The 14962-nt window shown below is 43.1% G+C and overlaps 1 protein-coding gene across 1 annotated transcript in view; it reads left to right on the top strand.

Moving 5' to 3' along the window:
- MTHFD1 (methylenetetrahydrofolate dehydrogenase, cyclohydrolase and formyltetrahydrofolate synthetase 1) overlaps nt 1-14962 on the top strand; it is a 42759-nt gene that overhangs the window by 726 nt on the left and 27071 nt on the right. Inside the window, exons 2-8 of the mRNA XM_080395854.1 lie at nt 7745-7829; nt 10190-10249; nt 10972-11025; nt 11395-11531; nt 11672-11772; nt 12096-12232; nt 13636-13747. Of these exons, the coding sequence (XP_080251980.1) occupies nt 7745-7829; nt 10190-10249; nt 10972-11025; nt 11395-11531; nt 11672-11772; nt 12096-12232; nt 13636-13747 (686 nt within the window). The remainder of the gene's footprint in view (nt 1-7744; nt 7830-10189; nt 10250-10971; nt 11026-11394; nt 11532-11671; nt 11773-12095; nt 12233-13635; nt 13748-14962) is intronic.

A 14962-nucleotide genomic window follows, 5' to 3' on the forward strand; every position in this document is an offset into this window, starting at 1 on the left:
GATGGCAAGGCCCGAGTATAGGTGAGCCGGTGTTGCATCTTCTAGTTTGCTTATTATTCCTGCTGCTACTAAACGTACGCATCCCGTAAGAAAGCTAAATAAATTCCCCTAACCCTAGGAAAATGCAGTGTTTAGCAAAAAGTAACGTTTCTGTTATATTCTGTGGAAGCAGGGTTTGGTTAGGTAGGTTCGTTGGGTACTTGCCATCTATAACCAGGGGATTTGGACAGAAAGAGTAAATTTGAAGTAGTCTAAAGTAATCTCAGAGAAGCTGTTAGACCTGATCTTAGGTGTTGCTACGTACAACACATCTGCATCTAACTGGCAGCGGAGCGTTTCTGGAAAGTAAGCCTAATGTGTCTTGAACCTCAATATCCATGGTGAAACGCTGTTTGCATGTTTTTCACCTGATCATTTTTGGGCTGGGACCACTCGGGTATTGCAGTCTCTCAGTCTTACGCGCATCATTACGCCTGGTGCTCTTGGCAGTCTTGAGGCCTGCATGCTCTGCCATGCCTGTGTTTGCTGCTGCTGGTACTTAGTGCGGGTTTCCTTTCTCTGGCATAGAAAGTGCCCCTGAGCTGTAGTAGGGCCTTTCAAGATCCATGTTACTGCAATTTTAGAGTGACTAGAAGTCTGGAAAGGTACTAACTTGCATACATTGAGTGTCTGTTGGACGTATTCTGAGCATTCACCTTAAAACCTCTAGCTTCCCTGGCAGTGCATGTTGTATTACTTACTTACTTATAAATTTATAGATGCAGTGGTGAAATTTTTTGTTTGGTTTTTGTGTTATAGTAGCAGCTGTTTTCAGAGATGAAGACCCTGGTGATGTGCAAATACTTGGGAAGAGGCATAAGCTTTTAATAGGCACGTACAGGAGAAAGGATTGCTTAGTTTCCAGCACATCTCTTGAGGTATTTGGCTGAAGCCTGTCTTCCAAAGGCACCAAATCTTGACCTGAAGAAACACAAAATGGAAAAATAATTGCAGATGTACCGGTTCCCTTATTTCTGCTGTATTTGTGTCCAGTATAACAAAACCATTGTGTGCTCCATGGGAATGGGCTTATGTAGTTCTGCTTTTTGCTAGTGGAGTACTTGAAGGAGGCATGAAGAAATAGGCTATCTGCTGTGCAGATACCTGTCCCTTTTTTTCCAGACCCTCTAGAGAAGTGCTGGTTCAGAGGGTTCTCATTGTGCAGAGTTCACCTGCAGGCCAAGAGTCTGGCAGCAGCAGCAGATGCAATAGGCAAGTGTTTTTTCTAGGAATTTTCAAATGAATTGCCTGCTTAAAAAGAGAATGTTTCTGACTTTGCATCAACTGCAAAAATCTTTTCAATTGCTATCTTGTAGGAGGTGGGTTTTGTTACTTTATCCTTTAATCAAGAAAAATGTTTGTTTGTAAGTCAGTCAGATACGAACAAATTAGGTGAATCAATCAAGTAGTGTTCCAGCTACATAATTCTGGGTTTCTGTGTGTATTTTAAATCAAAACTTTTAAGTATGATGAGCATTCTTCTGCCACCAACCACTCCTTCCCCAAAGAGAGGTAAAAAAAGAACTGATTCAGTCATGCTAGTTATTTAAACAAAAATCCAGGTAGATAGTGGCATTCTTATTTTTGTGAAACGTGTAAAGAAAATAAACACTTTGAGAGAGAGACAGCAAGCTTCCTTGTCTCTATAAATAAGGAAGACTTGATGAGGAGATAAAGCTACTTCACTCTTAGAAAGTTTTGAAAGGTTTGGAAGAGATACAAAGGAAAATAGACATTTTCAGTGGCTTTGAATATTACCTGTGTGGATAGTAAATGTGCTTATGTTGTGCATGGGAAGAATATACAGGGCAGCAGACGTGTTTGTAGGATTTTGGTATTTAAGTTAATGTTTCTTTCATTAAGGGTTCTTCTTTCAGTAGAAACAAACTTGTACCTGACAGTCTTTGAAAGATGCTAAATGTTGGATGAGTTATGCATCAGTCTGAGCTGGCTAATTATCTCAGTGTAGCTTTCCTGTACTTTTCTGAATGTCTGTTTAGTAATTCAGCCTTCGATTTTGCTGCAAGTGAAATTTGCCTCATTGTCAAATGAGTTGCAAAAGGTGAGTTATTGTGTGACGGTACAGTAACAAATGACTTACAAGAGGCAGAGAAACAGTGGTTTAAGTATGCAGAATATGGAGAGCTGAAGGGAATCAAGATACAGTGTTCCCAGCCTTTTATTTTATTACTAGTATTCTCTTAAAATAAAAATACTCAGTTTCTGTGTCTAAAATAGTTACTCAGAGCAAAACATTGCAGTGGCTGTTCTTTAGAGCTTGTGTCTGCTGCAGTGAGAGGTTTGTTCGGTTGTTATGATCCGAAGTAGCCAGGTTTGGAAATCCTTGACTTGGCCTGAATTGTTTGATAGCACCAGGAGTGGACCAATGCCCACTGGATGAGTGGCTGATAATTGGGGTGGCAGGGAAGACTTAATGCCCCTCGCAGCCCCTGGGGATGGGCCAGGTAGTACTTTTGAGTTTTAAGTACTGGATATAGCAATGATCAGGCTCAGCTTATAATTGGAGGTAACAGTGCAGGGACAACTCTTCAGCTTTTTCAGGCTGGACTTCAAAAGTTTTGTGGAGTTCCCTGTTGAAACTCCAGCTAAAGCTAATCTGAACTGAAAAAAACCAACCATATTCTGTGAAATCTCGTTTTCCAGATTCTACCCACAATGTTTCAGGCATGCACTGAAGGGTCCTACACTGCAGATGTGCTAAGTTAAGGTGAACTGTGTGGTCCAGTACCGCTCAGTGCCACCAAACCACTTCAAATATCAGCAAGAACTCCTTTTGTTAGATGCTGTATAGACACAGAATTAAAATAAAAAAATGGAACCCTGCTCCAAAGAGGTTATAAGCTAGGAGAAAACATTGTCTGGTGGATAACAGAGCCACAGTGCTGTGATCTGTGCACATCACCACCAGATTACGTGGAAAAGGGGAGTCCTAAGGGAAAAAAACTTGTAGGGGATGGCCATGTCCCCTTTGTGGAAAGAAGAAAATTTTGATACCACTCTTTGTGAAGACAGAATATTGTAGATATGGCCTAGAGTATTGTCTGCAGTGCTTGCTGCCCCACAGAGGTGGATTGAGTCCTTATCTATTTCTCTGATTAAATCGCCTGGTGGTTGGGCGTTGCACATGACATCCATTTTGGGATGCAGACCTGATTGGTGTGATTGATGTTGCAGCATAGGAGGCCAGTCATGACAGTTCATGGTATAACTCACGTTTGGGGCAAACTCATATATAAGTTTTAAAGACTCAGCTTCATGTGAAACCGAAACTGTTGTTCTGTTGGCAGCCAGCCACATTTAAGAAGTCTTCAAATGCTGTCTGTCCCATCCCCTACAGATGATTGCTTCTTCAGCTCAGCCATTTTGTAGCCCTCCTTGGATTAATGCTCTGGACGTTACAAAAAACTGTCTAAAAAAGCAAAAGCATTGTCATGTATTTAGCTGGCCTGAAGAGTGCTCATGCAAGTATTTGTGCTGATGCAACCAAAAGAGCAGTTAAAAAACTTGGGAGGGTGGAAGTGGTAGAAAGTAGTAGGGAGTTCTTCTAGGAGATTGTGGCAGTGTGCCAGGATCATGCAGTGGTGGAACATGAGATAAGAGGGCAGGAGACTTGTGAACTGGTCCCATCCCTGTTGCCTAAATGATGTCTTCCCTCAACTGGAGCCATCTGTCGAATTACCAGCAGCATTCAGATAGACTTCCCCAAGGCATTTCCCATCTCAGTGCCACTCCATTGGGACAGCCAACCTGTGTCTTCCCAGAGGAGAGACTACCCTCTGTCTCTTTTTGGGTACCAGTAGGATGTTTTAGGGCGTGCTTGCTTGCGGCATCTTCAGAGTATTTGAAGATAATGCAGTTGTGCTGCTAGCTAGGACGTGGTGCCATGATGGTTTGGAGAATGGGAAGCTTGTCTCTCCACACTGCAGTTCGTTTGTTATGGGGGCAACAGAAAGCGAGCAGTGGCAGTGCTGCAGGGTGTAAGGAGGAATGGCTATAGGGACAGCAGCTCTGACCAGGAGGTGGAGGACCTTGGGGAGGGCCATCAGCCTCATACGGATGTTTTTGGAGGGCTGCAGCAAGAGCATTTCTGATGTGTGTTTCTGAAACCTTTGGAGAATCTGTGATCCAGGCAGTAAGGCCAAACCCTCCTGGGGGCAGACCTCTTCTAGAGCATCATTGTCTCTGAGGAGGTACTTGCCAGGTCATATGTTCAACAATATTCAGATAGTCCCTGGACACTGTTACTCACAGGAGGGACAGAAGCGGCCTGATGTCATCTTCAGTATGGTGTTATGTGTGTTTGCCACCCGGGCCATTGCGTGTGCATAATCCCATAGGTGTGGTGGTGGGGTCTGCCTGAGGCGGCACTGACGTGGGAGCTGTGCTTCTCTCCATTTACAGCAGAGCTGGAGGAGTGTGCTTTGTCCTTTGCTGATCTGGGAAATTCACTTAATGAATTTAAATTCATCTCACTCTGGCAGTCTAGAGAAGGAAAGGCTAACAAGTTCTTTAATCTTTGGAGCTGGCTTTTGCACTGTATGCTTAGAGCTGTGTGCTGTCCTTAACCTGCGTGGACCCTGGACCCTTGTTTGCAGGGTGAGTTTGTTTATGGAAGGACATGTGGGCACAGGAGGGGTCTTGGCGTCAGAGGGAAGGCTTTTGGAAAAACAGCCACATACAATTGCAAATTTATGTTTGAAGGCTAAAAGTGTTTTCCTACAGCTAGGAAAAAAATGTTTTGCCAACATGAACTTTTATCTTTGTGAAGATCTGAAGTCTACAATAAAACTTCACAAACTATATCACTGAATAGCAGCTGGCTCACAAAGATTATTTTGTAATGTATTTGCCAGTCTTCAGAGTTAAGGATTTGGGGGGTTTGTCCTTAATTTTCTCTCAAACCTTTGTACCTGTGGCTTTTGTGGTAACCAGAGTGGAACTTAACACTAGGTGGCTGTCTAACAAGTGATTTCTTGATTCAGGGCTTCTGAAGCAGATCGGCACCGGCAGCACCACTTTGAGCGTGTGCAACCTTTCTTCTGTAGCTGAAGGGGATGTGAGCTAGTGCCTAATTAAAGAAAGTGACAGCAATATAGTGTGTGAATAGTCATGGCTGCTGGGGGTAAAAGTATGCTACAGCCCTGCTTCACAGGAGACAGATGGAAACTAGACCTTTGGGAGGGCTTGTTTCTCCTGCACTGAGAAGACTGGATTAAAAGTAAAACCCAGATCTGAGACCCTTTCCAGTTGACTGTCCCTTGTGAGGGCTTTACTGCGTCATAAATTATGATACATTTCACGTTTGTTTGCAGACTACAAACCAGTGCTGTGCTTTCCTTACTGGAACACTGGAGGCAGTTCTCAGAAACAGCTCCATCAAAGAGCTGGCCCGCAGTACCCACTCACAGACCACGCACAGTGGGTTTCTGATGCTTCTTGGGATCATTGCATTGTTGTTACAGACTGCTCATGAGCTCAGCCCCTGTTGTGTTTGCAGTTGTAGATTCGGTGCCTTCCCTAGGAGCTTATGGCTGGAGTGTAAGGAGAGGCAGTTGGTGATTTTGCTACCCAGCAGATGAACTTCTGTCACTTCAGCATGGAGAATTGCTAGGACGAGGCTTGTTATAACACTGTTTTCTGAACTTACCAGCCAGTCTTAGTGTCAGGTCTTTTACAGAGGTGATATCTAAAGGAAGCCTAGGAACTACTGTTTCTTAAGTAAGGTGGAAAACAGCCTCTTTTACCAAAGCATGTTAAGAGACTTTGAACAGCTTGGCCAGACGCAAACACCTATAAATTCTCTGAACCCACTCCTCAGGTGCAGCAGAGCTCTCACCGCATGATTCAGGATGCGGGCCAAGAGGTGCGTGATTTAGGACATTACAGGATTCCCCCAAGATCTGACCTAACCAGCCTAGGGCTGCTTCTGTCTGGGCTGGCTGCAACGGTCCCCTGGGATCAGTGCTGCTGGGTTGCAGCAGAGCCATGTGCTCCCATTTCCCTTTCTTCTTGCCTCTGGCATTGCTTATTTGGAGCTCATCTTTACAGGGTAGAGTTGGTTTCACTGGCTGTCTGTCATCCTGGAATATTCCTATATGGTGGCAGGAATCACAGCCTCCCAGTTGGCATCAGCTACTTTCTGTCCCTGTACACTTGCGCATTTTTAATGAACTGGCACCAACAGCACCTCCTCCAGTCTGGGAAGTCTGGTTCTGCTTGGGAAGTAGCAGACCTTGTGATACTCGTTTGCTGGGTAGATGAGCCCAAGGAGGGAGACCATCTGTATTTTAAATGGTAGGGTGTTTGGAGCAGGGTAAATTTGCTAAGCGTGGTGGTAGAACCTTCTCATCTCTTTAATAAACAGTGGGTGGGACATGGGCTGGAGATCATGTGGTGGAGCACAGACCTGTCAAGCCTCTGTGTGGTTTGCTTACCTGGGTTTTGCTTCTGAGTATCTCCTGCATTTGCAGTGAAGTGCCACAGCCCCTTCCAGCACCATGAGCCTGTGAGGTGGCCATGACTGGTCAGTTCTCTCTGAATCCTCAGTGCCTCTGGTGGGGAGATAGAGCAGTGATGCTGGGTCTGCATCTAGGCAGAATTTCAAATTGGAATGAGCACACTGAACCTTGTACCAGCACCTCTTCGCCACCACCTTCCCCAGTGAAGGTTCATGCATGTGGGGGCACACAGTGGTTGAGAAATTAGAGAGCAGTGCAAGGCAGGGGAGGGTGGTGACAGTGGCTTTTGAGCTGTCTGTGACTAACTTATCAGTGGTGGGTGCTCATTCTCTCTAAAACGTTGCATAGTAAACTGGGTATGAGCTGACATCTGAGCTAGATTAACTAGTCAGGGAATCCTCTCCTGCTTTCCATTTCAGAGTTGTATTTTAGTAACTGTATCCTTAAACTATTCTTCACTGATGAGTTGACCCACACACTGCATACCAGGGTTTAGCTAATTTCCCTGACTACTTCACCTCTCTCCACCTCCCATTTTTCTTCCTGCTCCCATGGAAAAGTCTTCCTCTTGTTTGGAAGCCCTTAGGCTGGGGGCATTTTCTTACTTGTGTGTTGACAAGCCCAGCAGCAGACTGGTGGCAGGAAGGTGGGTGTAGGGCTGCAGCCTGTCCAGCCTGGGTTAGGCCAAGCAGGCAGGGAATAGAAACACATAGTACTGCCCAGCTGCAGAAGAGGTGTATCTTTGGGTACCCCCTGTTTGCTTAGCTTTTTTCCAGAGTTTTACCATTGTAGATTGGTCATCCTTTACCAGGACAGCACGTGTGATGGTGTTGACTGGTGTCTGTGGAAGACTGTTAGATCTGGTACAGCATATGTGGAAAGATGATTTACTTTTGAGTAGGGAGTTTGAAATCCCAGGAATTGCCATGCCAGATCTTGTACTTTTTTTTTAACCCTTTTATCCTATGAGATGATGAAGAGGAGGGTGGAGAGACACTGTGTGAAGTTTAAAAAAAAAAATCAGTTTAAATGAAACTTCCAAAGCATCATAATCATTTATGGACATTAATATTATTTTGAGATGGCTGGGGCTTGTGTACTCAAAGCATAACTACATGTTTGCCTGTCTGCCCATCTGTCATCTTTTCAACTCCTGACTTGCACTGTATGAGAATTCAACCCCTTGATTAACTCCTACCTTTTTTCTTTTTTTCCCTCGTCTTCAGACAAGTGAGAGAGAGACTAAAGCAGCAAGTTGCTGAGATGAAAGAGAAATTTCCAGGCTTCAGACCAGGACTCGCAATTTTGCAGGTATTGTTTTCTTTAATGACAACTACAGAAAAACTGTGTTGCTTTGCAATGGTAAGTGTACAGCTGATGAGCTCCATTGAAGCTGCCTTGCAACGATAACGCTTTGTAAGGAACAGAAGGGCAGAGTTCCCTGTGGGATGGTGACACAGTTCTGTGATGCCTTTTCTCCAAGCACTGAGGCCCAGAAACAGTTTGGGGGTTTTGAGCGGGTTATTTTCTTTCATCAGACTCTTGCAGTTCTCTGAGCGTTGTGTTTGTGAAATGGTGAAAGTAGGCTTCTTGCCCATTAAGAGGAAGCAGTGCTTGTAGCCTCTATTCTAAGTCTCTGCGTTTGTGTGAGCCCCCAAGCATGTCAGCTTTCAGAGATGCTTGTACCAGAAATCTTTGAAATAGGTGTTTATTAAGGGATTTGGCCTGCTGTTACATCAGAACACGGAGAGAGAGGGTGAGGGGCAGACCCCAACCAAAACCACCTTTGGCCAAGAAGACTTGGAGTGCACAGGGTGGAACAAAATCCCACTGGTGAACTTGAGGCCTGTCAGAAGTGTGAGTAAGGGCTCAAGTCTACACAGAAACACTTCGGGAGGAAAAATGCACTCTTCGGCACAGGGATGTGGCCTGTGTTTGGCAGAATTACGGTGATTTTTGTTTTTCCTTGCAGCTGTAAGAAATGGAAACTCTTTGTGCTTATTAGATCAGAAGGTGGCTAGCAGTAGCAAGTGTCATGTAACAGGAAGGAACTGTGTAGCCACAAAGGGTTGATGGACTGTAGTAAGTGGCTGCTTACAGAAGTAGCTTCTGTCCTTATTCAGTATTTTGGGCTCCTGAATTGCCTGTCCCTGGAATAGAGTGCTAAAGACTACTACAATACGAAAGACCGTGCTTCTCTTCAATGCCAGGGACGATTTTGTTTGTGGTTTGGTTTTTTTCTGTTTTTCTTTTTCCATTAGTTTTAAGAAGATCGTATCTAGAGAAGACTTGTCCTCAGGTGCTTAGAAAGGAAGGAAGAAAGTCTTTTATTTAAAATTTAGTAAGGAATGCCTTGATGGAAGTTGCTGAATTGCTGACCTTGTAAACTGTCTTCAAAAATGGCTTTCTTGTAGTGTTACTGGATTTTTTTTCTTGGTTGGCCTATGTTCTCATCAATCCTGAGTTGTCTCAGTCCTTTACAACCTGTTTGCTTTTTGGCGCTCTGGTGTTTTTGTAAGCTACCAGATGGTCTGGGCTTGGAGTTCATCTCCTAATACTGATATTCTCAGCTGTCTATTTTTTCAGTTAAGTCAGGGCAGCTAGCTGTTTCTGTTAATATAGCACCCTGCACAATATGTGCTCTTGTCTTGGGGAGGTATCTGGTGTTCTCTGACCTCAAAGAATAAGTCAGTGCATCTTTATTTTTTGTGCTGTAGTCCAGAAGGTCCGCTTTTGCACAATATATGTATGGTCTATTTGCTGACATCTCCTGATGCCTGCACTTTTCTGCCCTGTATGAGGCATACCTTTTCCTAAACCCAGCAGACTTTGAAGGGGAGACAGCCCCTTTGTCTAACCCCAGGGAAGAAGCAGCAGTGTGTGCTGGGTGATAAGGTAATGCAGTCACCCCTGCAGCTTGTAATCTGTGTGAGAACTGGGGATAGCTCCCAAGTACCGGGGAATGGGGTTTCAAGAATATACTTGTCAGCTTTTCCTTATTTGCCCCTCTTTTTCTTAGGGTTATGGGGAGTATTACCTTTAACAAAACATACAGGATGATGCAGACAGTCTTCTGAAATGCAGTTGTACTGTAAGCATCCCCATACTGCCAAAAACTACAGGCATTTGTTCCACTTACTGCTTTTTCTTTGCCCATCACTTTGTTCCTGTTTTGTTGCTTTTTCATTTGGCAAGAAAATTCTCAAGGTTCAAAACAGCATTGGAAGAAATCTGTCCATCAAGGCACACATATGTGCATGAAATTAAGATTCCTGGGTATCAAAGAGGCCCAACTCTTCTGAAAGCCTAATCGGATAATTGACTGTTATCAACACCTGCTGATCATGTTAATTAGCTGGAGAATTAACTTTCTTAGATGAGATGGCAGGCAGTATATTCTCCTTTGGAGAACACTGTGTTTCTAAGGTTTTTCAACAGGTGTAAATGTGTTTATGCAGGAGATCAGACAACTTGTCTGTAGCTGCCTGTTACTTGAAAGAACGTTTCCCTGTAAGCTCCAGCTACTTATAGCCTCTGTCAGTGTGTTTTACAGTTATTCAAGGATACCTCTGTCTCCTTGGTGTAGCTCCAAGGAAGCTAAGGGTTAAGCCCATCTCGGCCTGTGACTAGGTCTCACTTCTGCAATGTGACTCAACTCTTTTAATCCTTAGGTTGGAAATCGGGACGATTCGAACCTCTACATTAATATGAAGCTGAAGGCTGCTGCTGAGGTAATGCCCAAACTTGTTGCCAAAAATATTTCTTGTTACACTCCTACAGTAGGTCAAATCTGAATATGAAAAAGCAGATGCAAATCCAATAGGTTTGTCTCAGCTTTGCCCATATCGGAGAAACCACCGTTAGCCTGGTATCTTCGTTTTAAAGAAGCAGTATAGGTGTGCAGCCTGACAGTTAGCCAAGTGGGGTGCTCCAGTAACAACAGCGTGGTTTGGTGCCGCTTTTTGTGTGATCATCTCCTAGATCGTGCGTGTCTCAAGTGCTGGTGCTCTGTCTTTCCTGACCTGTGGCCATGCGCTTACCTTCCCTGAATGTCTGGTACCTGCAGTTACCTTGCATCTGTCACTGAGTGGTATATTGCATGCTACAGCAGGGCACGGGACATAGATGAGTCCCTGTTTCCTTAGGTGACATCTGGCGTCTTTGCTGGCATTTCAGTACGGTATGCTGGCAAGCCAAGATGATGTTACTCATGTCAAAAGGCGAATAGGACAGTTGAAGTATGGACCAATCTAAGCAGGCAAAGCACTAATCTTTTCTCTTACCTTTCATTGATGGTATTTCCAAATAATAGGACTGTAGCCACAGGAACAGGAGGTAGACCTGGGAAATGTGACAGAATGTAGCTGTGACGGGGCTGGACTGAGAGAAGAGCCACATCAGTCTCTGTTTTCAGTTCACAAATCGGATAATTTGTTGGTGTTCTAATTTGCAGATTGGGATCAGTGCCAATCACATAAAACTGCCAAACACAGCAACAGAAGCTGACGTAAGTAATGCAGCCAGTAATGAAAACATACATAACTTTGTTGGGTTCAGGAAATTAACTTACATTTGTACTCTCATTTTATAAAAAAAGACTTGCCTATGGATATTAACTCATGAAAAAAAGAACTGGAACCTGCTGAGGTTTTTTTGTTTGTTTTTAAAAGAAAACTAAAGCACTACAATGTAAAATTTAAAGACTTTAACAGGTATTTTTCTAAAAATAAAAAAAAGTGAGTCAATTGTACTCTTGGGTGGAAAACCTAAACGTATTGTGTGTATCTTTTAATCCAGATAGTATTGTGCTTTTTCCTTTACATCAGTCATATTTCAGTTTATCAGCAATTAGATTTTTGGCTTTTACTTGTTGTAGGTCCTCAAGTGCATTGCTTCTTTGAATGGAGACCCGGCTGTTCATGGCTTTATAGTGCAGCTACCACTTGACTCTGATAAACCCATCAATACAGAAAAAATAACCAATGCTGTTGCACCCGAGAAGGATGTAGATGGGTAAACTGACTTTGCCCCTGGAGAGCATGACAGCTACTCCAGAAAGAAAACTTTTTTTTTTTTTTTTTTCCTTTTCTTTCCTTTGAATGGTGATCATGAGGCTGGGAATCTTACTTGGCCTTTCTTCTTTCAAAATACAGCTTAAGTAGCATCAATGCCGGGAAACTCTCTAGAGGGGACCTTGGAGACTGCTTTATTCCTTGTACACCAAAAGGATGCATGGAACTGATCAGGCAGACAGGTAAGGAGGTTTCCATCCATTATTCCTGAGTGCAATAATCTCTAGTAAGGGGAGAAATTATGCACATTACAAGACTGCACATGCAAACTTTTGTTAAGATCCCACATTTCATCTCTGCATTTTCAGGTAGTAAAAGAACTAGTTTTAAAATGGTCCGTCCCTCTTCCGTCCCGACTCTGATTCCCTGTCACACACAATCCAGAAGAAAAAAGAGTATTCTGAAGTACCAGAGCTAGACTTAAACTGACCAAAAGACTCCAGAGCCATTTGGATTAGTTTGTACTGTTATGCACAATGACTTATTTTTACTTTCTGTGGTGCAGGTGTCCAGGTTGCAGGGAAAAGAGCTGTAGTTGTTGGTCGCAGTAAGATTGTTGGTGCTCCCATGCATGACCTGCTGCTCTGGAATCACGCAACAGTAACCACTTGCCATTCAAAGACCACAACGCTGGCTGAGGAGGTAAAGACAGGCTGGATGCACGAGGCTGTAGTTACCTGCTGCAAGCCAATGCTGCCAGCTGCGTGTCGCTACGTGGTGTGTTGATACTCTTAATTCATTGGGTCGGGGTTGTCTTTCATCTGGAAGAATTTCCTAGTCCTGTTCATTGCATGGTTGTGTAAGTGCTTCTGGTGGAATAGGATCTGGATTATTTTTGGCCCTTTAGAGTGTTTTAAGTATAACGATAAAATTACTGGTTTTGTTTTCTTTGGGCAAAAGCTGAGAATTTAATCATCCCTTCCTAATCTCCATGTAGTGGCCCACAAGGCAGCGTATGTTTTGGGTTTTTTCTGAAAAGGCCAGGTGGTCTTTTGCTCTAATGGCTGGGAAATGCTAGACCAAATGTTTTCTCCAGGGTTTTTCTTCAGTCTGTTTTCTGTGATTGGGAGTTGGTACCATTTTCCTCTTTAGCAGTGAGAGTGACAGAAATAGTGTGTTGCTGTGCTGCCACCTACTTGGATTTTGTAGAGCAATCAACATTGCCAGGCTCTGTAGGCAAGTATTACAGCTGAAAAGGGGGTAGGTGTATTTGAATATAACTCACAAAGATGATCAGAAACACTGCAATGCCTCATGCCGTTAAGCTGCTGTTCAATAAGACTGTCATTAGGTTGATTAACAGTTGAAGTGCTAATTCTTAATGAAATCTTAAAAATAGTTTATCTCCCTTGAAGATTAAAGAAAAAATTCCAAGGGATAGCAGCTTCTTAAGCAAACATGAATGAAGCAGTGCAAGAACTGTCAACGAGCTTTAATCAGCCAGCTTTGGACCAGATCTGTCAAATTTACTGATTACTGTCTGAATGAATATTAATGCTGAATTAGAATCAGCTTGCCCTGGAGTTGCATGTTACACAGTGCTGGACATAAAAACCACAAGGCAGTGCTGCCACAAGTGAAGTGCCGCTTCACATCCTGTGCAGGGGTTGTTCTTGGCTGCTGTCTGATGAGTGGCTGGGTTATTTCTAGCATTGAAAAGAGCAGCTGAATATGCAGGGATATTTGAAGGGAGGAAGATAAGAATATGCAGAAGGCTTTAATTTTGTCTAAAAGTAGTCTGTGTGATCTACTTTGAAATCATGGAGGAGTTCAAAGGAGGTTGGGAAGTGTTGACTATCAATAGTTCAGGGTATATAGAGTGTGAAAATAGGCCATAATTTCTGCCTGCAAGAATTTGTCCTTACCAAGGAACTGCTAGCTACCTTTAATTGCTGATGATGCCCTTTCATCCCTCCAGTGGTGATGGGTGAGCACACAGTTTCACTGCAACTGGAGTTGACCTCAGTTGTTGCTGAAGCAGCTCTGTGTTTTTCTAATACTGGTGTGATACAGAGTTGTTTATTTGACTTTTTTTTTTTTAATAGGTTGGTAAAGCTGATATCCTGGTGGTTGCAGCTGGTAAAGCTGAAATGGTAAAAGGTGAATGGATCAAACCTGGTGCAATCGTAATAGACTGTGGAATTAACCATGTGCCAGGTGCGTGGGTAATGTATAAAGCGTGGGGATGTGTTTATTTGTATATAAATGCAGTTGCTAAGTAAGTACATGGATACTGTTTCCTTGGTGTTTCTAGTCAATGCAGACTTCTTTCTCTTTTAAATCTGTCTTAGGTAATGATGGCAACCTCTGAAGATGCCAGAGTAAAGAAAAAGTTTGGTCCAAAGTACTGTTCTAAAGCAGATCAGGGGTAGTTTTGTTTCTGCCTTTGATAAGGCTAATGATTAGTAGAGGAAAGAGGAAGCCTAGGAAATACTACAACAGAATATCAATGTAATTTGCCCCACCTACATAGTGAAGTCTTGCGGCTGTTGTTACTTGTGAGTGCACAACTTTGCTATCATTACTTTGCAGTTAGATCTGATTAAGCTGTCATGTTTAAAATACATAAATGGCAAGTGGTCTCTTAAAGAAGCTGTGGATTTGTTGAATTACAACATTAACTTCTTAGGCTTGAATAGCTGTTGTCTTGAAACAAAGCAGCTTCTGCAAGAGTATTGGTGACAGTGGCTCTGGCCTAGAATAAAGTGCTTTAACATACTGGATTTTAGGATAGGGTTTCACTTAGCTACTCCTTCCTTATAGAGGAGGAACAGACAGTCTGGCAATTTGTTTTCATCTTGTTTTAAATCCAAATTGCAGATATTGAATGATATGGAAAATTAGTCACCATCCAACTATCTCTCTGCTACGCCCACAAGGCTTTTAAAAGGTAGTTTTCATAATTAATCAGACATTTTGTTGCCATTATTTAATGGAATGTAAAGAAATTTCTGTTCGGCAGTCTTGTTCCTCACAGATGACATTGAGTTGCATTTTAAAACATTATTCTTCTGTCTTAATTAAAGTTAAAAAGTCATCTGCTGTTGCTGTTTGTTGCTTGATGTATTTGTGCTAAGCTACCCAAACTTAGGCAGTGTGCCAAAACCCACAGGGTCACTGCTGATTTGCATGAAGCAGAATGGCTTGGAGCCTCCCCCACTAACATGCTGCAAATAAAACGACCATTGTGTTTCTGACATATAATGGTATGACCTTTTTTCAGGCTTGATGTAAACTGCATCTCTGAGGACACATCCCTGCTTCTTTGCAATTAGGCTGCCTTGGGCTGTGCACAGAGATCTGAGCTTCTTGTACACCCAGCCTAGTCAACGTTGCATGACAATGCACTTAATGGCATTGTGAGACTCAGTA

This window comes from Falco punctatus, assembly GCF_963210335.1.
Source record: "Falco punctatus genome assembly, chromosome: 7".
Lineage (NCBI taxonomy): Eukaryota > Metazoa > Chordata > Aves > Falconiformes > Falconidae > Falco > Falco punctatus.